We start from the raw sequence: 24,801 nt of genomic DNA on the forward strand, positions 1-24,801 counted from the left end.
TGACACACAAGAAATGCATCTCATTATTCTGATATATGATACAGGACTCTGCAAGTTCTATTATTAATTTTATAAAACTTGGTTCATTCAGCTAAATTAACCAAAAATATTTTCTAAAAAAAACAAACAAGTAAAAAAATAGAACTTAGCTTATAGGAACTGAGAAAGTCTCCTTCCTCTCTCTCCATTTAAATGATTCTGCATTTCCCATCGCTTAACCTACATCAGACTGCCATTCTTGATTCTTCCCACCAGGAAGACAATCTCATTTAGAGTCAGGCCATGTCTAGACTACGCGCCATATCGGCGCGTTAAAATCGATTGCTCGGGGATTGATATATCGCGTCTAATCTAGACGGGATATATCGATCCCTGAGCGCGCTTATATCGATTCCGGAACTCCACCAACCCCAATGGAGTTCCGGAATCGACATGGCGAGCCGCGGACATCGATCCCGCGCGGTGAAGACAGGTGAGTAAATCGATTTTAGATATTCGACTTCAGCTACGTTATTCACGTAGCTGAAATTGCGTATCTAAAATCGATTTTACCCCGTAGTGTAGACCAGCCCTCAGAAGGTATACCAGTCACAGCTAAGGACATTTTGAAATACAACAGGGTATTTCAAAAAGTTTTTTCAAACAGTGTGTGTATTATATATAATTTCATAGATCCTGCCTGATTCTGCAGATACTTACACATGATTAACTTCACTGTGATTGTTCACAAGCATAAAGTTAAGTAACTGTGTAATCATTTAAAGGATTGGGCTTTTATTCAATACACATTTATTTAGCAAAGTTTTTAACAACTTATTAGTATAGTTTTCATCAAGTAGTAACTAAACTATTCACTGCACTTACATTTAGCATAGCTTCATCCTGCTCTCCAATATATGCCTTGTCAGAAACATTTAACATTTGTTTTTAAATAAAACATTAAGATAAATTTGACTTGTGAGACCTTATTCTTTCTTGAAGCATATACTCATAACTCTATTAGTGCTAATGGGAATTAGAATACAACTTTATCCATACAGCAACTTTCATAAAGTGTATCCCCAGAACATTTCATAGGGTTAAATACAAATAAAAGCAGGAAGAGAGAAACTAAGGCATTGACAGGTGATAAAAACCAGTTTTTTTCAAAGATCTAAGAGCAGATGATGAATCAGTGAGGTGGAGACACACAGGAAGGCTATGCCAGATGGCAAGAGTGGCAGAGGAAAAGGCTTTGGGCCAACAGGTAGGCTGAACTGGCAAAAAGCTGGTGCTAGATGAGTCAAGGGAGAACAGAGAAGGAAAGACAAACAAGGTCCATGAAATAGAAACCTCTCCCCATTATTGATAGGAGAAGGAATCGCCTTGACATGTTCACTGGTGTCTCAACAAAGCAGCTCAGTAAAATATAACCAGAAGATAAAGTGAAGGAAGTAGTAAATAAAAATTATTCGTTAAAAAAGTGATCCATATTGGAGACTTCAAAGAAATGCCACATGGGGGACAAATACATGACAAATAAAACCCTCTCAGTTTTGGGAGTTTAATTACACTTTCCCCTTTTCCATTACATCAATACCAGGCTTAGGTTAACTTTTGCACTGATAACATTTGTCAGAGCATGAAATCCACTACTAACCCAAAAAAAGAGTGCTGGGAACTGCAGATCCAAAATGTTAACTAGTATTTAGAAAGCATTCATATAAAAGATCTTAAAAAAAAAAAAGCTAAAATGTTAAAACAAAATTTTCAATAACTACCAGTGACCAGTGTGGCTATGACACACATTTCAGTCCAATGAAAACTAGCTACTACTACACTAAACAACACAACTGCTTTCTTCATCAGTGACTGATATATTACAAACAACAAATGAGAGCTCTTTCTCTGAAGAAAAGGAAAGGATGCTGCAGTTAAGCTTCAAACTGAAAATGCAGGGCTTATTTTAGAGTTGGGAAAAACAGTTCCAGCTGGAAAAGAAATAATTTCTAAACAGCTGGGGAATAGATTCAAAGAAATACACATACTGTACATGATGGAATTATTTAAATGAGGGCATGGACAGAGCAATTAGTTGACAGTGTAGGTTTCAACCCTTCAGTTTCATTACCTCTTGTCTTCAGTTCATCTTCTTCCACCTCTATATCTAAAGCATCAAATACAGTAACTAGAGGAATCTTCAGTGTTGGATTACCAGGTATTTTAAAATCCTTATTGGAAGAAAAGGCAAAATATATGTGTGATTATGTTTATAAATCCATTTTTTCTTTAAGTGTTAGTACAGTTTTACTAACATATGCCTATGACCTAAACATAGGAGTTCATTCAAAATAACTGCCTTCTAAATGCATGTTTCATTTTATGTAAAGCAAAAGAAGTTTGCATCTACGCTAAGAAAGCTTACTAATTCAAGCAGGTACTTATGGTAAGAATACAGCACTGCACCATTTTCTGGAAAACCTGGAAAAAAAATCAGTCAAAATACAATGCCAAACACTGTAAGATTTCCTGCCACTGCTTCAGGAACAGCAAGCCTGCTTTGCAATTCACCACATAACTATGGATTATAACACAACACTTATAAAGGATTATGCGAAAGTCAGCCCAAAAATTTGCCATCAGATGGCCCACTGCATTTAATCAAGAGACAGAAGGTGACGAAAAGGTATCCTGGCAGCTCCGGTCAGCACCCTGACCGCCCAGAGGATTCAGGTGGCCTGAGGCAAAGCAGGGGAGCTGCGGCGCTTGTACACACCCGACGACAGTCTGGTTCTTTGGGGGCTTTTCGGCAGCAGGGGGCCCTTCAGTCGCTCTGTGTCTTCAGCAGCACTGAAAGGCCCCGCGCTGCCGAAATGGCACCGAAGCCCCGGAGCGACTGAAGGGCCCCCAGCCACTGAAGACCTGGACCACCACCGGGCCAGGGCTCATGGGGCCCCTGCGGGGTCTGAGGCAAATTGCCCCACTTGCCCCACCCCCGGGTGGCCCTGTGACCACCTTTTGGGTCAGGACCCCCATGGTTACAGTACTGCCGACCAGGTGTTAAGTCTGGTCAGCAGCACGGCGGAGGTAAGGCAGGCTAGCCCCTACCTGTTGTAGCTCTGCACTGTGTCCCAGAAGCAGCCAGGAGGTCCAGCTCCTAGATGGGGAGGGCACAGGGCTCTGCGTGCTGCCCCCACCCCAAGCACCAGCTCCGCACTCCCATTGGCCAGGAACCATGGCCAATAGGAGAAGCGGAGGCGGTGCCTATGGGCAAGAGCAGTGCCCAGAGTCGCCTGCCACACCTCTGCTTAAGAGCCGGACATGCTGTTGGCCACTTCCGCTGTGCAGCTGACTGGGAGCCGCCAGAGGTAAGCCTGTACCCCAAACCTGAGCCCCAAACCCCTACCCCAGCCCCAAGCTCCCCCCAACCTGGACCCCTCTCCTGCACCCCAAACCTCTCATCTCCAGCCCCACCCCAGAGCCTGCACCACCAGACAGAACCCTTATCCTTCCACCCCCAAATCCCTGCCTCAACCCGCAGCCTCCCTCCCACATCCCTCATTTCTGGCCCCACCCCGGAGTCCGCACCCTCAGTTAGAGCCCTCACCACTCTCCCACACCCTAACCCCCTGCCTCAGCCCAGTGAAAGTGAGTGAGGGTAGGGGAAAGCAAGCCACCAGGGTGTGGGAGGAGGGGGAAGAAAGAGAATGTAGTGAGTGGGGGGCAGGGCCTTGGGTGAGAGGGTGTGGCCTTGGGAAGGGGCGGAGCTAGAGTGTTCGGTTTTGTGGGATTAGAAAGTTGGCAGCACTAACAGAGATTCAGTATGAGATAAAATACAATAACCATTTGCCTGTCATTTTTCTGTGAGCACATAAAGGGGAGGAAATCCTAAACAAAATTTCAAGGTAAAACGCAAGACAAAAATGTAACAAATCGTGCCAATTTCTCCTTGTGCAACTCCATGTACGCTGCAACTTTCTTGAGGGTAGAAAAACAATTGGGTATTGGATGCATTTCAAATCTGAATTCTGCAATCATGCCAAGAATTATTTCTAAGTCAAGGTATCACATATTTCAGGAGCACACGTGAATAACATCTGAAAATCCAATATATTTAGCTGAAACACTACACAATTAAAATTCTGTGGTTGGTGTTTTAAGTTTAAAAAATTATGCCCTATTTCAAATCTATTAATATTAAAACTGAAAACAAGCTAAAGTTATACAAGTATTTTTCAATCATTTCTTCAGGGGTATTTTTCCCCTAGAACTTCTGTGACTTCCCTAATAATACTGTATTGTATACATTTTGCCAATATCTTCTTGAACTCTAACCACTTAGTAGATTCCAACATATGTTGTTAAAAGAATACATGATATATTTTCTGGTATAATTTTCTGGTATAATCAATTTCTTATAATTTTTGGGTTTATTGTTCTCCCCCAGAAAAAAAACAAAATATTGTGCTTTTATTCACTTTACTCTTCACACACTTATTCTTACTCTTGTATTTGAACTACAGCAGTAATTTAACAAGTAGTTAGGCATATAAATAAATAGTATCTGTCCATTAAAATAACTCATCTGTTGACTACAGGGAAATTCTGATGCAGCTTCTCAAGGAAAATGTGGTATGTCTAAATATTAATTATTTAGTGTTCCAATGTGCACAGCACTGTTCAAAAGGTCCAATCCTGCAAACTATCACTGATTTCAGTGGGAGAAATAGGTATGTGCTGGATGTGCAAGTCAGTACCTTCTCCAAGGAAAGTATGCTCAATCTACTTTTAAAATATACAGCATAGTTTTTTTTAATGGCATAGTTTTAGCTTGTACATGGAGTCTTTAAATACCTGGGTTTTTTTTCCTGCTTTCTTTATTTGTCCCAATTCAGCTATTTCTTTTTCATTCACTGGAAGAGCTCATGAGGTTATACACTCAACTTGATGGCATTTCTCTGTAATGTGATTCCTTTAAAATGCAACATCTGATCAATTCCAAAATATTCTTGGCATCAATGGCCAGAACCCTAATAATTTTGGTGAAAATCAGAAAGGAGGAAAATGGGGGACACGTAGCCCATGACATCTGCAAGCACAGCCAGAGCTTCAAGGACCTCTGCAATTATCTATAGATCAAACAACTCTTTGAAGGTACCCATTAACGCCTTCCAGCCTAAGGCTGGTCAACACGGGGGCGGGAGGGGGAGGAAATCAATCTAAGATACGCTACTTCAGCTATGAGAACAGCGTAGTTGAAGTCGATGTATCTTAGATCAACTTACCTCCCATCCTCATGGTGCGGGATTGACGGCTGCAGCTCCCCCGTCAACTCTGCTTCCACCTCTCGCCCTGGTGGAATTCTGGAGTCAATGGGGAGCGCATTCGGGGATCGATTTATCGCATCTAGACGAAACGCAATAAATCAATCCCCAACAGATCGATCGCTATACGGCGGGTAGTGTGGACGTACCCTAAGAATACCTCATCTCCTCTCTACCCATTCCTCCCCATAGAGTTTAACATGTTGACACCATGAAAGACTTATCTCCCAGACAAATAATAAGGGCAGGGAACGGGGGGTGGGGAATGAAGAGGAAAGGGGAAAATGGTAGTGTGCATATAGGCCCTAGCAGATAGGGGGGGCAGGGAAAGAGAGTGATTCTAGTGTGTGTGCAGGGCTGGTGCAACCATTTAGGTGAACTAGGCGGCTGCCCAGGGCGCCAAGATTTGGGGGCGCTAAAAAGCGGCACCCCCAAAAAAATTTTTAAAAGGTTGAGCAGCCGCTGCTGCTGGAGAGGTAGTCTGAGCTGCCGGCGGCAGCAGCTGCTGCCTGCAGCCGGCAGCCCGGGGCACCCCCCGGCGTCAGGGTGCTGCCGCCGCAGCCCGGCAGCCCCAGGGCCCCCCACCCCCGGGGTCAGGAGCGCCGCCAGCCGCAGCCCGGCAGCCCAAGGCCCCCCCCCGGGTCAGGGCGCCGCGCACAGCCACAGACGTTCAGGCTGCCAGTGGCGACTGACCAGGGGAATCCCTGAGACTGACAATCCCTCACCCTCCAGAGCAGAGGCTCCAGCCTCTGCAAATTTTTGTTGGCCGGCAGGGCACCGGCGCTGGCCAGAGCTCGCGCAGCTTTGCTAGGGCCATTGGCAGGGGCCCCTGCGAAGGCACGCAACACCAGGGCTTTGCTTCTGGAGGAAAGCCGGCAGCCTGCCCCTGACTCAGCCTCACACGTAGCCCCAGCGAGGGGCACGGAGAAGAAAAGAGCCTCAGCGGTGTCTGGTGGAGCGGAGGAAGAAAGAGACCCGACAGCTCATGGCATTGGGCAAGGTAAGCAAGTGCTCCCCACGGGTCGGCCTCAGGTGCCTGTGATACCTGGCCCCTTTGGTCCTTGCTGTCCTGCTCCTGCTTCCCCTGGTGCCTGGACGGCTGGAGAGAACAGCAGCCCTGCAGAGCTGAGCTGCCCCAGTGCCCCCAGGCACCCCCCTGGCCCCATCCCCCCAAGCCCTGACCCCCAGCTCGAGCCCAGTCCCTCTGAGCCTGGAAAAACCGCCCTTTGACCAACCCCCCCCACCCCTGACCCCCATGCTTCGAGCCAGTCCCTCTGAGCTGGAAACCCCCTTGACCCCTTCCCCCCCACAGCCCTGACCCGCAGCTCCGAGCCCAGTCCCTCTGAGCTGGAAACCCCTCGACCCCCCCCCGCCCTGACCAGTCCTCTGAGCTGACAAGATGTGCCCTAACACAGTTATTGCTCTTTCACATCCTCTTACTCCTCCCAGTTTCTGTGGCCAGTGGTGAGCGAAGCTTCCTTGAAGCTCAAGTTGATAAAAACATATATGCGAACATCAATGTTGCAACAAAGACTTGTTGGGCTATCTACCTTGTCAATAGAACATGACATTGCTCACAGCATTGACTTGGAGGAACTTGTTTCTAAATTTGCTAAACTTAAAGCGCGGAAACATAAATTCTAAATTATAACATGTTACTCTGTGACCGTGTATTGCGTATAATGCATGTGATTTTTGGGGGGAGGGTGGGCGCAAGATGGAAGTTTCGCCTAGGGCGCAAAATATCCTTGCACCAGCCCTGTGTGTGTGTTAGGAAATGATGGACGATGCACAATCCTGGTGAGGAGAAATTGTGGGGCCCTAGTATGAAGGAGGGAGCACAGATTGTTCCTGGCATGGAGGGGCGTGGGTGGCACATAGAACCCCTGGAATGAGGGTAGGAGGAAATGGGAGGTGCAAACAGATGCTGGCATGGATGGACAATAAGGGATCATGATATGAGAGGAAGGGCAATGAGGGAGCACAAAGAATCACTGATGGTGAGGGGAGGGAAGATTGAGGGTGGCACATAGAGATGCTGGTATGAGGGAAGAATGGAGCACAGATCAAACCCCTGGCAGGGAGGGAGCTAGAGCGTGGCACACAGGGAGCTGAAGAGGGGAGGAATGGGGAGATGGAAGGAGCCCTGGTGTGCACAATGAGTTCTGCCTAAACAAGCTACAAAGTGCGTTACCCCCTAGATATTTTGCTCTTTCAGCTACAAATGTTAATTGTTATAAATTATGTGTTAACAATAGTCAAGTTCCTCTACTATGTTATGATCATGTAATAAATAAATTACAGTTTATAATGAAAATGAAACTGGAAATTTATATTTCTAAAGTTTCCTAAATCCTGGCCATGTGTAAATGTGAAAAAGCTTAATTGTCCTAACTGCATTACAAATAATATCAGCTTTTTGATGACTTAACTGTACCTTAATGTGTCTTTGATGACAGCACGCTTTCATGATTAAGTTATTCTGTTCACTTTTCTTTTAAAAACACACACACACGCCCCCCCCACAGAGACCATTTACTTCTGTCCTCTGAGGAAGCATATATCATAGGTCAAGAGACCAAAATTACTACAACAACTGTGGATGTATTGCTCAATGGGAAAAAAAATAAGAAAAAAATTACATACCTTGTTAGTAATTTATAACAATGCAAACCCAGTAAGTTTTACTGAGCTATACCCGAAATATAAGATCATGCAAATCCTCTTAAATTATTTTATATTAGTGGATGAATGAATACAGACTGACAGTTGCCTGCATGTTTCTCTTGATAAACACAATGCTCATGTCTCCGTGTGAATTTGCACCTCTCTTTGGCTAGAGGCTCCATAAACAGACACCAAACAACTTACTCTTCTGCCAGTAACCAGTAATTATTTGAATATGACAATTAAAAACTTCTCACTAACCACAGGATGGGAAGCAAAGCTAAATGATTATTCCCGTCCTAAAAACTCAAATGTAATTTCATATTCTCTGGTTGAATAAAAAAATTAAATAAAATACACTCATAACATCATTCTTAGGAAATAAGTAGAGTGATACATAGAAAGATTTAATGTAGATTGGGCGTTAAGGTGCATTAGGCCTCAGAGACATAAGAAGGGAAGAGTGCAATATAGAGAATCATATTATTTCCAACACCAGATAAGACACAACTGGGAAATAAGACAAAGTGTGTATTTCACTTGTTTAAAGAACATACCTGTACACTATTTCCTTGTGTTTGGTGAGACAATCTGACACTTGGTAATGGAGAATGAGATCCCAATTTTCTATCCAAAAACACCTCTTTGCTACATGTATAACACCAGACACGCAGGGTGGTAAGGTTGACAGTTAGACAGTGCTTTGTATCCTAAAACAGAAGAAAAAAAATCATTTTGGAACTTACATTAAATCTCAATCTGTCCAACCCAGAACCGTATTAATATGTGAAATCTTTCAAAAAAGACTAACATGTACAAGGTAAAAATGTTAAATTTAGCAGCAATTCAGCTGCTCCTGAGACTCAAGCTTTTAACTCGCAACACCTAGATTGAAGGGGTCTAAACCACATCACAAACACCATCCAAGAGGTATTTCTGCTTTAACTATCAGTACAATCTGAAAAGAGAAGATCTCAGTGTGGTCCATAATCATCTTAAACTGTAACAATTCATTTGCCAAGAAAGTATCTGGGTATTGGTAGGGCCCTATAAAATTCATGGTCCATTTTGGTCAATTTCATGGCCAGATGATTTTATAATTAGTCAGTTTCAAATTTTCAGATGTTTACATCTGAAATTTCATGATTTTGTAATAGTAGGGAGTCCCAACCCAAAGGCAGTCAGGGTGGGAGGATCATAAGGCTATTGTAGGGGGCAGGTTGTGGAGCAGCCCTGCAGGGGAAGAGGAAGTCTCGTTCCTCCCCATCCCCAGCTGGGACTAGCAGCTGGAGCCCTGTACAGGGTAGGAGTCCCCAGCCCCATGCAAGATTTCATGGTCTGTGATGCGTTTTTCACAGCCATGAATTACCAATACTTAGAGTCCTACCAATGGGATAGAGTACTTTCACCTCTAGGTCAGTATTTAAAAATCTCCCCTGGAGATAGAAAGTAATCAAGTCTTTGGCCCTTAAACAGCTGTCATATGGTAACGTAAAATGAGACATTTTAGCTCAGTTCCTAGAAAACTACAAACTTAATAAATAATAATAATAATAGGAGATATACCTATCTCCTAGAACTGGAAGGGACCTTGAAAGGTCATCAAGTCCAGCCCCCTGCCTTCACTAGCAGGACCAAGTACTGATTTTTGCCCTAGATTCGTAAGTAGCCCCCTCAAGCTTCATGCTGCCCCCGTCCCCTTTGCTCCACCAAGTCTCCAAGCCTCTTTTGACAGTTTGCCAGCTTCTCACATAAATCAACCTTGTTGATTCTTCCACATGGCCTTCTATGTATGATATGATATTCCCAAGCTCATCCTCAAAGCGGTACATTGTCACATTTAAGTGTTGCTGAAAGACTCCTCACATGTTGCCTACAGTGACACAAATGATACCATATATAAAAATTGTACGCTTCTCATTACAGGAGTGTTTGGAAAGTACACAACACATGCGAGCGCTATCATAAATAATGGCACAGAAACAACCTTGTTGTTGCACAGGGTTAAAAAAAAAAACACTCTTTCCTACACACACACCCTCCGCACCTTCCTTCCCTCATATGGCCACTCCACCGAGTTCCTGCTCACAACCTACTATTGTACCTTAATAGTACACAGAGCTTGGGGCAAAGTGCACTTCTTGTGCAAGCTGTTGTAAGCTACAGATAACATTTTCTCTGTTAATATGGCCTTGAACAATGCCAGTGGTTTTGACTTGCAGACTTTTGGATAACAGAGCTGCTAGAAACAGTGACATTTCCTACATGCATTTTCAGCAGAGTAACTGAAATAATTAAGTAGAACTTCCTTAATTATCAGGATAAGCCTTCACCTGCAGCTTCAGCTATATAGAAGCCTACAGTAAACTGCTACAAACCTCTTTAGCAAGGGCTCAATATTCTCAAAGTGGAGGAGTTAAAAATAATTATTTCTAGCACAGCCAAATGCAAGAGAGAGAAAGCAAGGAAGCTAGTGAAAATGAGAGGGAGTGACAAACTGACATCAACCTTAACTGTTTCCTCAAGCTAGAAAGGCCACTTTAGGGATTTTTTACTCAACATATCAAGTAACAAAGATCAGAAATGGCTATCTAGAATACTAGAGGGATGGATTAAATGGATAAAAAGAGCTCCAGTTAGATATGGGCTATTGTCCAGAAATTAAAGGAAACTGAACAAGAATGTGAGACCTCGTTAGAAATGACAGCAGATAAATCTATCTTTCCCTTTGTGCTACCTGAAAAACACAAAAAATAATTTAGGTACAAGGAGGCAGCAATAAACTTCAGTACAATGCCAAGAGGTGCAAGAAATGCACGGTACCACCCACTCCACAAATGCCCTACAAGTAGCTCACACAATATATCATTTTACTTAAAAGTTGTAAAACTGATCTTTAATGCTAGTCATTAGCAAATCAGATTGTGATATAATCCTAATATAGTATCTCAGTGTGTAAATATTAGCTATATTACAACAACACACTAAGGCTAAATCCTGATTGATATGCTATCCTGCTGTGAACAGTAAAAAAGATCCATACCCCATATATAATTATTCTAATTAAAGATAAACTGCAAGAAGTAAAAATAGGAGAGAATACTGAAGGGTGGGAAAGGAGAAAGAGGATGAGGGTAAGAGTAAGTTTCTTCCTAAACAATACTGAAAGCAGTATACTTTTCTATATCTTTTGCTACAGAGCTTTTTGGGTTACTGATCTATGGAATTTAGATACTGGTGTTGTTAATGAAATCAAAGTTTTTAATCACTTGTGTACATCCATTCCCCAACACGCTGAAACACATTTATAAGCCAACTCCCAACCATTGTGCTATAAAGCAAAAAAATACAGTATCACAAAAAGAAAACCTCTACTTGAAATTTAAACCAGTAAAAATGAATGAGAAATTCAATACAAGGAGAAAGGGATGTTAAGGTATTACATACAGGGCAAAAAATGATTAAAAAAAGTCCCAGAGGCCTTAGGCAAAAGTCTTAAGGTATTTAATAGAAGCACAAAGAAATTATCCAAAATGATTGCCAGGGGACACTGGATCCACATCCAAGGGGCCAGAATGCTACAATCACCTGGCAACTTGAGATGTGATTCCTATGTGGTAAAACTCATGGAGGAGCCCTTGAGTATATCCAGAGTCTATGCCATTTACGATTTTAATAATCAATAGTGCCAGGTTAAAGTCAGCCTGATCCTTAGTAGACAGCCAAGATCCACAACATCGGGTGGATGTAATATGAACACAGCTGCTCCAATCAATGAACAAACATATTATATTCTGGCCTAGCTGCATGCAGCTGAGTTACCCTGCAAAAAGAAATCTCAGTAATTGAGACTTGTGGTCACAAGGGCATTGTACTGCCTGTCACATATACAGACCAGACTCTGTTGTAATAACTGTAATGGAGATCCTTTGAAACTGCTAGAAAGAGAGACCCCTTGCTGTTCACCTTAGTGCTCTAACCCAAGACCTAATTACTAGCACAGTATTATCACCTGGGGCAATACTTTGGCCTAAGCCTGGGCCTGGATTCAGCAGTACTAGAATAAACTGCTGACTGACTAAACAATAGCAATGCATCTGTAATGGATTGTCATGGAATAAATAGGGTTCAAGCCTGAACAACAAAGCATTTTTGCATCAAGTTAGACATATAGCCCACATATGTCCATAGAAAGGGCATGTTAAAAGTAACATTTCTAACCTGACTACCTCTGAACAGAAAAGAGGAAGAAGGAAAATCTCACTAGGTTTAGAATTTCTGAACTGAAGTCTCGCACTGATGCTAAAGCATCTACACTGTATTATGCAGACGTGAGTCAAACAAGCCTATCCCAGGCTTCCTAGTGCTCTCCGCAGCGGAAGCTGCTCTAACTCCTCTGTTCATAGCGCACTATGGGAAAACTGTCCACACTGCACCTTACAGGAAGTTGTTGCAGCCCACCGACATATCCTGTTAGGCCATCTTTTGGACATATTGATAGCAGTCTCTCACCTACCAAAGGCACCTGTTGGAGCAGGATGACGACGTTAGAGACATAGTGACTCAAACTGGCTGATGCTGTTTGTGACTCTCAGTATAGCCGCTGATGCCTCAATGTAAATCAGCGCTTCTGGAGCAGCGCAACAAGCACAGACTTGCGGGATCACATTGTCATGTGGACCTGGAATGACTACTAATAAGAAGCTTCACAAGAAGAAAGCTACATTTCTGGAGCTTTGTAAGCAGCTTGCTTCAACCTTCCAGCTTCATGACACATGCAAGAAGATGGCCACAGAAGCAGGTTGCTATATCCACCTGGCTGCTCCAGACTGATACAAGTCCATTGCTAAACAGTTTGGCATTGGAAAGACAACAGTGGATAAAGTGGCAGTGGAGGTTTCTGTGGCAATCAGGCGTGTGATTTACCATAAGGCTGTGGGCTTAAACAATATCCCTGAATTACAGCTGGTTTTCAGAGAATGGGGCTTCCAAACTGTGCCAGAGCCATTGATGGGATTCATGTGCCCAAAGTTGCCCTCAAAGGCACATGAGTACATAAACCACAAAGGATACTACACTATTGTTATGGAGCTCTTTGTGCACCACAGAGGCCTATTTATGGATGCCAACATGGGCTGTACTGGAAGAGTCCATGATGCTAGGGTTTCCTGCCGATCAGGAATCTACCTTCATGGTCAGGCTGGGAAACAATTCTCACCAGACAATGCTGGCATAAACGGAGTAACTCTCCCCACTCTTATTCTAGGGAACTTCACATACTACCTTTTGCCTTGGCCTATGAAACCGTATCCTGATCTCAGAGGCCCTGGCCAGAAGGTTTAATTACACTCTCAGTAAGCGTACAATGGTGAATGAATGAGCATTTGGCAGACTGAAATCACTCCGGGACCATTTACAGAACTGTTTAGATTCCAGTGTCATCAATGTTGCCTGCATTGTTGTAGCTTCCTGTGCCCTACACAATCTTTGGAAAGCCAAAGGTGAGCCATTTCCCCCTGAACGGACCTATGACAGAAATGGATTGCTGAACCAGAACACTCGGCCAGACAGTGTGCTTCATCATGTGTTTATTATTCAAAATATACATTATCTGATGGAATGCAGTGATGGTAATAAACTTTCTTAATAAAATAAAAGCCTTTATTTGTGAGAATGGCAGTATTAGAAAAAAAATATTAAAGCACTGTCAGGCAGGCCAGCTGTCATTACTCTACCAAAACAATAGCAATAAACCAACACCAGTTGTAAAACCAGTAATAAAACATAGTGTATAAAATAAACAGTGAACTGTGCAAATAGTGAAACTGGTGCCAAAAAGCAAATATCCTACTTTTCCATGTTCTCTGCCCCCACTGCCAGTTCTCCTTTCCTTTTCTGGCACTTTTGGCATTTGGTGCCACTGCACAAGGGCAGAGACCTGCAGGGGGCTATATTTGCCCTCTTCAGTAATGTGAAATCCCAGCTGCAGGAGTCACCCAACATAGAATTTTCCAAAATGTTTGTGGTCTGCAGCACATGGTATCATGGAGGGAACACAGGATGTCGTGCAGGAGCAGCAGGATTCTGTACTCTTGTGATCATTAGCACAAGCAGCCTCTCAATAGGTTTTTCTGTTGAACTCTATCTTTCTCCCTCAAGCAATGTTCCTGCTCCAAAAATCATACTGCCAGAGTCTCCTCATACACTACAATTCTGTCCTCATGCTCTTCAGCCTGTGCCTTTCCACTTGTCATGAATCCTTTTCCCTTTCATATTGCACCTGCTTGTTGGCCCTGTCTAGAATATCCCATAAGTTTATCACAGACACTCTGACACCGGTCTGTGACAGTTTGAAATCTCAGGCTCCTGCGGCAATCTGGCTTTGCTGGCGAGGTCCAAGGGCCTGCAGGAGCTGAAGGACCTGCATGTCCAACAGTACATTACTGTCTCAGTATTTGAAAAATGATTCAGTGCATCCGCTAAGTGCCTATAGAATCTCAAAGCCAAAAATTGACACTTCGATAATGCTGCTTCAGTATATTGTAAGAGGAATGCTTCAGTTCCCAGAAGCTCCATGGACACAACAGAGTTAGAGTGAAAGAACACAAACAACGGTAAGATAAAATTTACAAATGTTATATGTTTAAAGCAATGGCACTCAACCTATTTACCATTGTGGGCTACATATGCAGCACTCTGTGTCCTGGTCTACACTACACAGTTAGGTCGATGAAAGGTAGCTTAAGTTGACCTAATTATGTCAGTGTCTACATTACAGCTATGTCCCACCAACGTATGTACCCTACAGCACTGACAAAACTCCACCTCCACGACAGGGATAAGGCTTATGTCAGTGTAGTTAGGGTGCTGCAGTGTCTGTGTAGACACTGTTACTTACATTGGCTGTTAGCTCTCTTGTCAAATGTCACTGCTCCAGGGGAGTCATGAAATTGACAAGAAAGCTGGGCAGCTAGAGCCCAACTGTCCCCTACTCCCTTGGAGAGCTGGGGCCAGCCCAAAGGGCCTGAAAACCAAATAATTCTGGGGGACAACTAATGAGATAACAGGGATGGGAGTGAGGTCAAAGGGTCAAACAAAGGGAACCGGATGGGGACAACAAGCAGAGAACCCCGGACAGCGCCCACTGCTCCTCAAAGGCATCAAGGGAGCCAGCGGATGCCGCCCAGAGGAACTCTGCCCGGATGTGTGAACGGATAGAGGATTGGAAATAGGCCCCACAGCCCCAGGAGACCCCATCAGCCAACCTCCTCTCCCTGGTTTTATGGATGGCCGTTTTAGCCAGGGCCAGGAGGCTTTGTGGGGCCACGGACAGGGAGTGCATAAATAAAAGAGTGAGGGGAAAAGTGCAACCAAAATCTTAACAAAATATTTGTGAGGAGCTGGAATAGGGGCTGCAACTTGGCGCACTCCAAGTAAACGTGCACCATGGTCTCCCTCATGAACAGAAGAGGTAGGTGTCTGGGACGAGGGTAAACTGTGCCAAGTACACACTCGTGCTCATGGCCCCATGAAGGAGCCGCCAACCGATATCCCCAGCGGGCCTCAGGACCAGGGCAGAGTATAGGCTGGCCCACCAGGGCACCTCACCCTCTAGAGGTGGCAGGAGGTCCCGTCACTTTGTGTCAGGGCGGGACACGAGGGTGAGGAAGTGAAAGGTGTGGAGCACGAGCGTGTATAAATGTTTCCTTGGCGCGGTCTGGAAACAAACCGGCTGCAAGTTGTGCAGTTGGCTCATGGTGAAAGGGCGGCAGGGGGCCTGTTGGGTCCATGGGGCAGGGGCCTGATGAAAAGGTCCGGAGGGCCTGGGGTGGAGGGTGGGCGGGGCGTGCCCTCTCGCAGGACTCAGTTGAAGTAGGCCCGAGCAGCAGGCAGCAAAGCGGCTCTCACCTCCTGAAGTATGCACTGCGGAGTACGAGGCTTGGAGAGTCCCATGCAGTGAGCGAGCATCAGGGGATCCAGCCAGTCTTCTCGGTCGTAGTCCAGGAGGTCTCTGACTCTGGTGACTTCTGCCAGGACCAACCTCTGGTGCACCGAGGGGGGCTCCTGTAGCAGGGGCTCTGCAAGGAGATCTGCTCCCTCGGTGGCCGCCACGGATGTAGTCACAGAGAACAGCTTCCAGGTCCGGAGGAGGTCCTGGTAGAAGACTGGCAGCCCAGAGAGGTCTCACGGAAGACCTCTCAGATGGACATAAAGGAGCTGCCGGTCATATCGGAGCCCTCGGAAGCGGCGCAGGAAGTCCACGCCGGATTACCTGCACCATAAAGGAGCCTCTGCAGGGCCTGGAGGTGGAAGACATGGACCTGAGTGTGTAGACACTTCAGGCCCTGTCCTCCCTCCTCCAGGGGCAGCTGGAGGACCCTTGCAGAGACCCAGTACAGTCCTGGCCAAAATAACTCCAGAATCACCGTCTGGAGGTGGGCCAGGAAGCCCAGGGCCAGGACCAGGGTGCTGAGTCAGTACCAGAGCATGGACTGGACTAGTTGATTGGGCACCAGTGCCCTCTCTCAGGGGGAGAGGCTCCGGAGTAGTCCTGTCCATTTCTGGAGCCGCTCCGTCACCCTGCCCATTAAACAGTACCAGTTTTCCAGCGGAGACGGATGTGTGGCAGAAAGGTAAACGCCGAGATAGAGCAGCAGACTCCCACTCCACCAGATGGCCTGAAGCACAGGTGGGAGGGAGCTTGCCTGCCACCTGTCCCCGACCTCCAGGCCAGAGCTCGTGACCCAGTTGACCCAGGCGGAGGAGGCTGCCGAGTAGACGGCCTGGCTAGCCTCCACCTGCACCAAGTCGCCCAGGTCCTGGACAACGAGGAGCACATTGGCAGCGTACGCTGACAGGACCACATGTGGAGCTGGCAGCAAGAGGCACGAGGAGCTAAGAGTGAGAAGACATATTGCTGAAAGACTGAGGAGTACAAGCATTATCAGACACCAGGAGAAAGGTCCTGTGGTGAGGAAAAGGAAGGTGTTGGAAGAAGGCCATCGGGAAGTAGTCCAGGGAGTTGCAGCTGTCACACAGCTGTACCAGGAGGCACTCTAGACAGTTGCAGTCCACGGGGCCCTGGGCTAGAACCTGGAGTAGAGGGCGGGCCCGGGTTCCCCCCAAAGCTCTCAATTCCTGATTAGACACAGGAGGAATTGACCTAGACTGTGGCTTCTACTAAAGGGGAAGGTCTCTGGGCTCTTTCCTGACCCACATGGTGAATAGCTGAGGCAAGGAAATCCACCAATAAGCGCAGGACCCACCAAGGTATAGGAGGAAGTTTGTCACAACAAGTATCAAGTAAAAATGAAAGTGCGAATGCTTGTTTAACTGTTGTTTGTTATTCCTGGTCTCCATTTTGAATTCCACATGATGGTGGTAGTAGTTGGTTGATATCAAGGCATTGGCACGCATTCCACCATTAGTGGATGCATGTTGCTACCCATAGCTAGTAATATATTTTGCTTTGGGTCAAAAAAACAGAAATCTCTCCTATCCCTTTAACAACAAACAGCAGCAGCAAACATGGAGCGAGAAACTTACCAGGCTCTGGGGCTACTTCTGCTGGTTCTGCGGCAGGCTGCTCCCCCTGAGGGTCATTAAACTGCCCCTCTGAGTATAGACTCAGGACATGCTGCAGCTGCTGTGGTGGCAAAGCCTCCTCAGGAACTAGTGTGAGCACCAGAGTTATTTTGCTAGCCTGTTCCAGCTCCCCTCTGATTCAGGGTTCAGAAGGTCGCCATCCCAACTGATGGTGACACACTGTTGGCTCCACACTCAGCACAGTACCCAGCACCATGTCAAACTCCTTCTAAAAGAGGTAGGATGATGGAATGTTCCCAAAGGTGTGGCTCGCATCCCTCGCTTTACAGTAGTTGCTCTTGAGCTGCTTAATCCACTCCTGTCACTGATCCAGTCAATCCCCAACTCTGCCAGCTTTTTTTCTCTTTCTTGATATGCACAGACATTTCTAGCACTCTTACTGAACTCGACTGTTTTGGTCACCTCACACCAGGGATTTACCAAATCTGCCTGATCTCGTGATCAGGTTGCAGCGTGCATGGTTAAGGACTTCTAGGCAATGGCCACTGCAAATGCACAAGAAGGTTCACTCTGTTCCAGATGGTTTGTGTAAAGTGGGGCAGTGTGTCCATATGCACAGAGCATCCCATCTAACTATGCCGTACCTATCCCATAACTGAAGGCACAGTCCCCATGATCAGGTTCTAACCTTGGTAGGAGATGCACTGAAGCAGTACATCAATATGTATATTATACAAATGCACTTTATTATATGATTTACATTTTCCAAATGTTCAGATATTCTCTAAGAGTTTCCAAAGTTATACTGCAATATACTGCAGGTCAGGAAGAGAAGGCTGCACAGTAAAGTGAATGGCCCTACATGAAAGTATATTTTCTCCAAAGATTCAAAGACTTACACAATCTTTCCAAAGATCTTTCTGCTGTAGATTCAAGTCATGAGAGAAAAACATCCACAGAGGGTACATATATAATCCAATACAAAAATCTGTGGCACCAAGACTCAGAGCCCAGGTCAGTTAACTTAGGCTTATGGGGCTTCGACTCCAGTGTAGACATTTGGCCTGGAGCCTGGACTCTGAAATCACCCACACTGGGTCCCAGAGCCTGGGCTCCAGCCCAAGCTCAAACATCTACTCTGCAATTTTATAGCCTTGTGAACCCAAGTCAGATGGCCCAGGCCAGCAGCAGCCATGCTGCGGATCTTTTGCTGCAGTGCAGACAGATAATTAACCCAAGCATAATACCTAGGAAGAAATAATCTATTTGTTTAAGAAAAAATATACATGCTGTTTATATAATAATGTCTGAGAAGAGTAAAAGACAAAAACTTAGTAATGCCTCCAAACACAAGTCAGACGGCAGAGTGCTGCTAGGAGTTGCAGGAATTATGAACAAGGTTCTGTGAGCTAAGCTGCACATTAGACCTGAATTATGGAGCAGGAATCCTGGACGACGCAATAATGATTTTTCCACCCCCTCACCTTAGTACAAACCCTTCATTGTTGATTTCAACATTAAATTCAATGTATTTTATGCAGATTTGTATATTGCAAGCACAAAGATGCTTTCCAGAAATTGTCAAGGAGAAGCAGGATGTTCCACCAGGAAGATAAAATTCCTCCTCCCTTGTTTCACCTTGACAGTAATTAACTGTTCCACTGCACCCAGACCTACTGCCTGCCTCTACGTCCAACAGTGATAAAGAATTTTTGTTAAAATGACCAGCAATGAAATAGTTAATCTAAAAGGGCATTATTAAACTGCAGTGTTAACTCCCAAGTGAGATGCATGAGGCATTTTATGTTGGGGAGCAAATTATGCAGTACGTTTAAATTGATGAATAATTATATAGCTGCATAATCATATTATAAACAAACGGGCCCCCAAATGAATTAGACATGATCCCCATGGGCAAAAAGGCATTATCAACAAGCCAAGCTTCAACTCACGAAAAACTACCTGACTGCACTGGTCAAAAACAAGAAGAATAGTCTAACTATACTTCCCTTCCTCCACCTCCTCCCCTAAAGAGTCAGAGGGAAAAAAGCTGCTGTCCTAGAATAAAGGGCTTTTACAATTTGATGGAGAGACCCTAGATGACAAAAACTAGAATGAAACCTTATATGTGTGTGTGTATATATATATATATACACACACACACACTGATACATACACACACGTACCTGAGAATGTATGGTACTGTGATCTACATGGGATTCACCGCAGCCAACATACGAACATCTATTCTGTCAAACAAAAATAAGAGAAATAATTATGGTGCAGTATACTCTGTTAATTCTTTTTAGTGAGTTGTCAAAACATACCTGCAGAACAGAGTGATAAGGCTTCCAAATGCATTTTTAATTGACGCTATTGTATATTTGCAGGATTTTGAAAAGAGCAAGGTATCATGCAAGGTAAGGATTGCAATAAATAATATAGTAAAGCAATGAGAATGCTGCTAGATTTTCCTCTGAACTTCCTTGATTTTGAGGGTGGGGTTAGACAATGGTTTCGATGTATGTCTTCTTCAGCCATTTTAACTTGATCTTTTTCTTATTTAAAAAACAAAGTGTCCAAGATATTCTGAAATTCCACGAAATGTAAATATGCCACTCTCGATTGTGTGTGTATTATTTGGGATCTTTAATTAAGAGTTTGCCTCTAATATGTCAAAATTGTTAATATTCAATGTCAATCATTTGAACATCAGGGCACATTTATATGCACATCAAGGCTACGGACCATCTGAACATTTTATAACCTACATATTTATTACCCTTGAAGGCTAATAGCCATCAACATTCCATCTTTAAGTATGTGCCATATTTGAGTTACAAAATGCAGAGTCTATTTATAATTCAATAATTCTATTATTACAGTTCTGATCTAACATGTATTTGCTGAGCTGGTATGCAAACCTGAAGCTGTCAGTATGACACTAACCTCAAGACATTGCTATTAGTCCCCGTTTCCATGAGCACCAAACACAAGCACTTAAGTAATCTGTACATACTGTTTGTGTACATTAACATATATACACAGATGCTGCTCATACAAAGCGTTGGTACTTAAACGTCAATTGCATTAACTGCTTTCTAAAACTTTAATAGCACGCATTTATAGAAGATAAATAGTACTGGTTAAGCAATGAGGCACAATGAAGTTTCTGTCATGCTGGGATCTCACCACGTGCTGGGTGTTTGGCTAAGGACAAACGGGAAGGCAAGGTGCCAAATCATCCAAGAAGAGGAGATATCACATCATGACACCTCCTTTGAAGTGTCTTATTGTCACTATAATATCACCCTGTGGAAATACTGGTAGGAAATTAAAATAAATTATTCAATAAATGTCCAAGTGTTCCAGATTAAAGTGAATATAAATTCAAAACAGACAAAAAATGATTTTTGTTTAGCAAATGCCTGGTGTTCTCTTTTTTCCCTCCTCCTTTGATTTTGTGACTTTTCTACCTGATCTTCCAATCCTTCCCACTCTTTCCACTTTGGTTTTCCCTGCTAAAAGTTTTTTTAGATGTAATTTGGTAGCTTAAAAAAATAGCTTAATGAGAAATTGTATAATACTTCAGCTAATATTCTCTCTTTTTGAGAGAAAGAACAGAAAAATCTGTTATTTTTCTTGCAATCAGGATTCTCTTAAAGAGGAGGGGGGGTGGAAAGCAATTTTAGAAATATATACAAACTGCTCCCTGTCATGTTTCAGCCCAGGGCTGGTCTACACTAGGGGAGGGGATCGATCTAAGATACGCAACTTCAGCTATGTGAATAACGTAGCTGAAGTCAAAGTATCTTAGATCGAGTTACCTACTGTCCTCACGGCGTGGGATCGACGTCCGCAGCTCCCCCTGTCGACTTTGCTACCGCCGTTCGCATTGGTGGAGTTCCAGAGTTGACAAGAGCGCGTTCGGGGATCGATATATTGCGTCTAGATGAGATGCGATATATCGATCCCTGAGAAATCGATTGCTACCCGCCGATACAGCCGGTAGTGAAGACATACCCCCAGATTTGAGTGTTGACAAGAGATATGTATCTGAGCCGAGGAGCCGAAAAACGTCGCCCAGGCAGATCTGCAGCACCTCGAGGGACATTTTATAGCTGATTCAGCTGCACTTCCACTCTTGTATCACAGAGATGCACCATAATAAGATGCAACATTCTGTCCATTCATTTTTTAAAAACATCTGGAAGCCCCCCTTCATGCCAAAAACTGGGAGGGTGACGCAGCAATATATCTTAATGCTGGAGGTAAGGGGGTTAAATAATTTTAAGAGGGAGAGGGAAAAGAGGTAAGTAGGTAAGGACAAAGCCTGAAGAAAGAATATTTTTTAAATGTTTGTATAGGATTTTTAAATGTTTGAGTAAATGTTTTTTATTTGTTTTGCTTGGTGATAATGAAGTGACACTAGGTCAGGGATTCTCACAACAATTTTTTTGGTGGCCTAAAATACTTAATTAACTTTAGGAAAAACAAATAAATATGCACATATAAATGTCCATATCATTTTAATTTATGTAGGATTTTTTTTTTCCAGACTTAATAAAATAAATTAACAGCTGTGTCTATTCTTTACTGGGCTTAACAGAATAGAAACACAAATAAGGTGCTTAGTATGTTTGTGTCTTGATTTAAAAAAAAAAAAAAAAAGATGTGTAGTTACTAAGTTTGCTGTGAAAAGTGATATTAACAAATATCACTTTTCACAGCAGACTTACTCAGCCCCAGCAAGCTTTGAGACAAAGTAAGCCCTGGATGGGGAGGTGGATATGGAGGTATCGGGGGCCAAGGGCACTGGAGGGGGGAGTGGTCTTGGGGCCAGAGCTTCCCACCGTACGGCCTGGGAACCAAGCCTGAAACCCAGTGGCTGGAGACTTCCACCCACCGCCCAAGGGCTGAAGCCTGACCCCACCAGCCCTGGGAAGGTGGGGAACTCACTAGCTGCCTGTGCCTCCAGCTCCTGTATCTCCAGAGGTGGGCAGGGCCTAACCACTGCTGGTTTTTCCCTCCCCCTATCATCACGCAGGAAGTTGTGGCCACAAGGAAAGTCCCTGGTGGCCACATGCGGACACAGTGGCTGCATTTGAGAAACACTGCACCAGGTAATGTTGTGCTCTGACAAGTCAATATTTACTGTAAATACCAATAGTATTTCCACTCTTTGTAAAGCAACTCAAGAAATGTAATTTGTTGTGATGCATTAAGACATTCCCAGGACTTCTGACCAGGTAGAACATAGGATTTCCTAAAGCTATTTTATAATTTACCTCACTGACAAATAACCCTGGAAAGGCCAATGAACAGACAGCAAAATTTCATTTTTAAACTCATGATCATTTTCAGTTACAAAACGTAAGCGTGCCTGAATCTTGGTTACAAAGCACACCACTTTGAGGTTAAAAGCATGCATAGTAAGCTTTGATATAAAATAATATTTAGAGTTAAACTTTAAGCCCCTCAGAATAGCTGTTTGTGAAGGAATTGCTGCAAACCTTTATATACAGCTTCACTAGAGGAGTATCCAGATCTATCACACACATCCCCTGCAGTAGATCAGCTTACCTCTAAGCATGCCCAAAGGTTTGGTCCTCTAACTTTGCAGTCCTGACAAGTGCCCTGTTAATAAAATATAAATAAGGAATTATTTTACTAATCCAGTTTCCAGGGATTAGTTCTTAGCCCAATGCTATTTAACATTTTTATCAATGACCTGGAAGAAAACAAAGTCATCATCACTGATAAAAGTTTGCAGATGACACAACCATAGGGGGAATGGTAAATAATGAAGAGGATGTGTCACTGACACAGCGCAATCTGGATAGCTTGGTAAACTGGGTGAAAACAATGAGTTTTAGTATGGTTAAATGTAAATGTATACCTCTAGGAACAAAGAATGTAGGCCATACTTACAGGATGGGGGACTCTACCTTGGGAAGCAGTGACTTTTGAAGAAGATTTAGGGGTCATGTTGGATAATCAGCTGAATATGAGCTCCCAGTAGGATGCTGTAGCCAAAAGCGCTAATGAGATCCTGAATGCATAAACAGGGGACTCTAGAGTAGCAGTAAAGAGGGTTTTTTACCCCTGTATTTGGCACTGGTGTGACCACTGCTGGAATACTGTGTCCAGCCAGTTCTGGTGAACACAATTTAAGAAGAATGTTGATAAACTGGAGAGGGTTCAGAAAAGACCCAGGAAAATGATTAACTAAAGCAATGGTTTTCAACCTTTCCAGACTACTATACCCCTTTCAGGAGTCTGATTTGTCTTGCGTACACCAAGTTTCACCTCATTTAAAAACTACTTGCTTACAAAATCAGATGTAAAAATACAAGAGTGTCACAGCACATTATTACCGAAAAATTGATTACTTTCTCATTTTTATCTTATAATTTTAAAATCAACTGGAATATAAATATTAGGGTTACATTTCAGTGTGATACTTGAGCCTGGTTTTTCACTTGTGAGTTTTGTCTGAAGCTGTAGCCCCGGGCAGTGGGTGGGGCTGATGCCCAAGCCCTCCTGCCCAGAACTGAAGCACTGTAACTTAGCTTTACAGGGCCCCCTGTGGCATGTGGTTCCAGGCAATGGCCCTGCTTGGCACCCCTAGTATCAGCACTGCACTTGTAATCTCCCCACATCCATCCTGAGATCCCCCTGAGGGTCACAACCGTCAAGCTGAGAAACACTGATCTAGATTGAGTATCCCCTGGAAAACTTGTGCATGCCCCCAGGGGTATGCGTAACCCTAGTTGAGAATCAGTGAACTGAAGGATTAGAAAATATGCCTTATGACTGAGCTCCTTGAATCTCTCTCACTAGCTTAACAAAGAAAAGTTTACGGGGTGACTTGATTACAATCTATATCAGTGGTGGGCAAACTACGGCACGCAGGCCACATGCAGCCCTTGGGACCATCCGGCCAGGCCCTTGAGCTCCCGGCAGGGGAAGCTAGACCTGGCCTCTCCCCTGCTGCCCCTCTGCCCCAGTTATGCTGTCGCTGCCACGCGGGCAACGTAGCTTGCGCCTGCCCACGTCCCAGGCTTTCCAATAAGCCAGCCCTGCTGCTCTGAGCAGCATGGTAAGGGGGCGGGGAGTTGGATGAGGGGCAGGAGGTCCCGGAGAGCAATCAGGGGACAGGGAGCAGTTGGATCAGGCAGATGTTCTGGTGGGGGCAGTCACGGGATGGGGGAGGGGGTTGGGTAGGCGTGGGAATCCCAGAAGGGCGGTTAGGGCCGGGGGGAGGTGGTCAGGGACAAGGAGC

General features: G+C 44.3%; 1 protein-coding gene across 2 annotated transcripts in view; it reads right to left on the reverse strand.

Annotated features, from left to right (window-relative positions):
* Nucleotides 1-24,801, reverse strand: part of USP33 (ubiquitin specific peptidase 33) — a 98,681-nt gene that overhangs the window by 57,145 nt on the left and 16,735 nt on the right. For both annotated transcript variants that reach the window (XM_032802480.2, XM_032802486.2), the window contains 4 exons: nucleotides 23,100-23,153; nucleotides 19,703-19,765; nucleotides 8,528-8,680; nucleotides 2,111-2,210 (listed from right to left, as the gene is read on the reverse strand). In XM_032802480.2, coding sequence (XP_032658371.1) covers nucleotides 2,111-2,210; nucleotides 8,528-8,680; nucleotides 19,703-19,765; nucleotides 23,100-23,153 — 370 coding nt within the window. The remainder of the gene's footprint in view (nucleotides 1-2,110; nucleotides 2,211-8,527; nucleotides 8,681-19,702; nucleotides 19,766-23,099; nucleotides 23,154-24,801) is intronic.

Source organism: Chelonoidis abingdonii, chromosome 7 (genome assembly GCF_003597395.2).
Source record: "Chelonoidis abingdonii isolate Lonesome George chromosome 7, CheloAbing_2.0, whole genome shotgun sequence".
NCBI lineage: Eukaryota > Metazoa > Chordata > Testudines > Testudinidae > Chelonoidis > Chelonoidis abingdonii.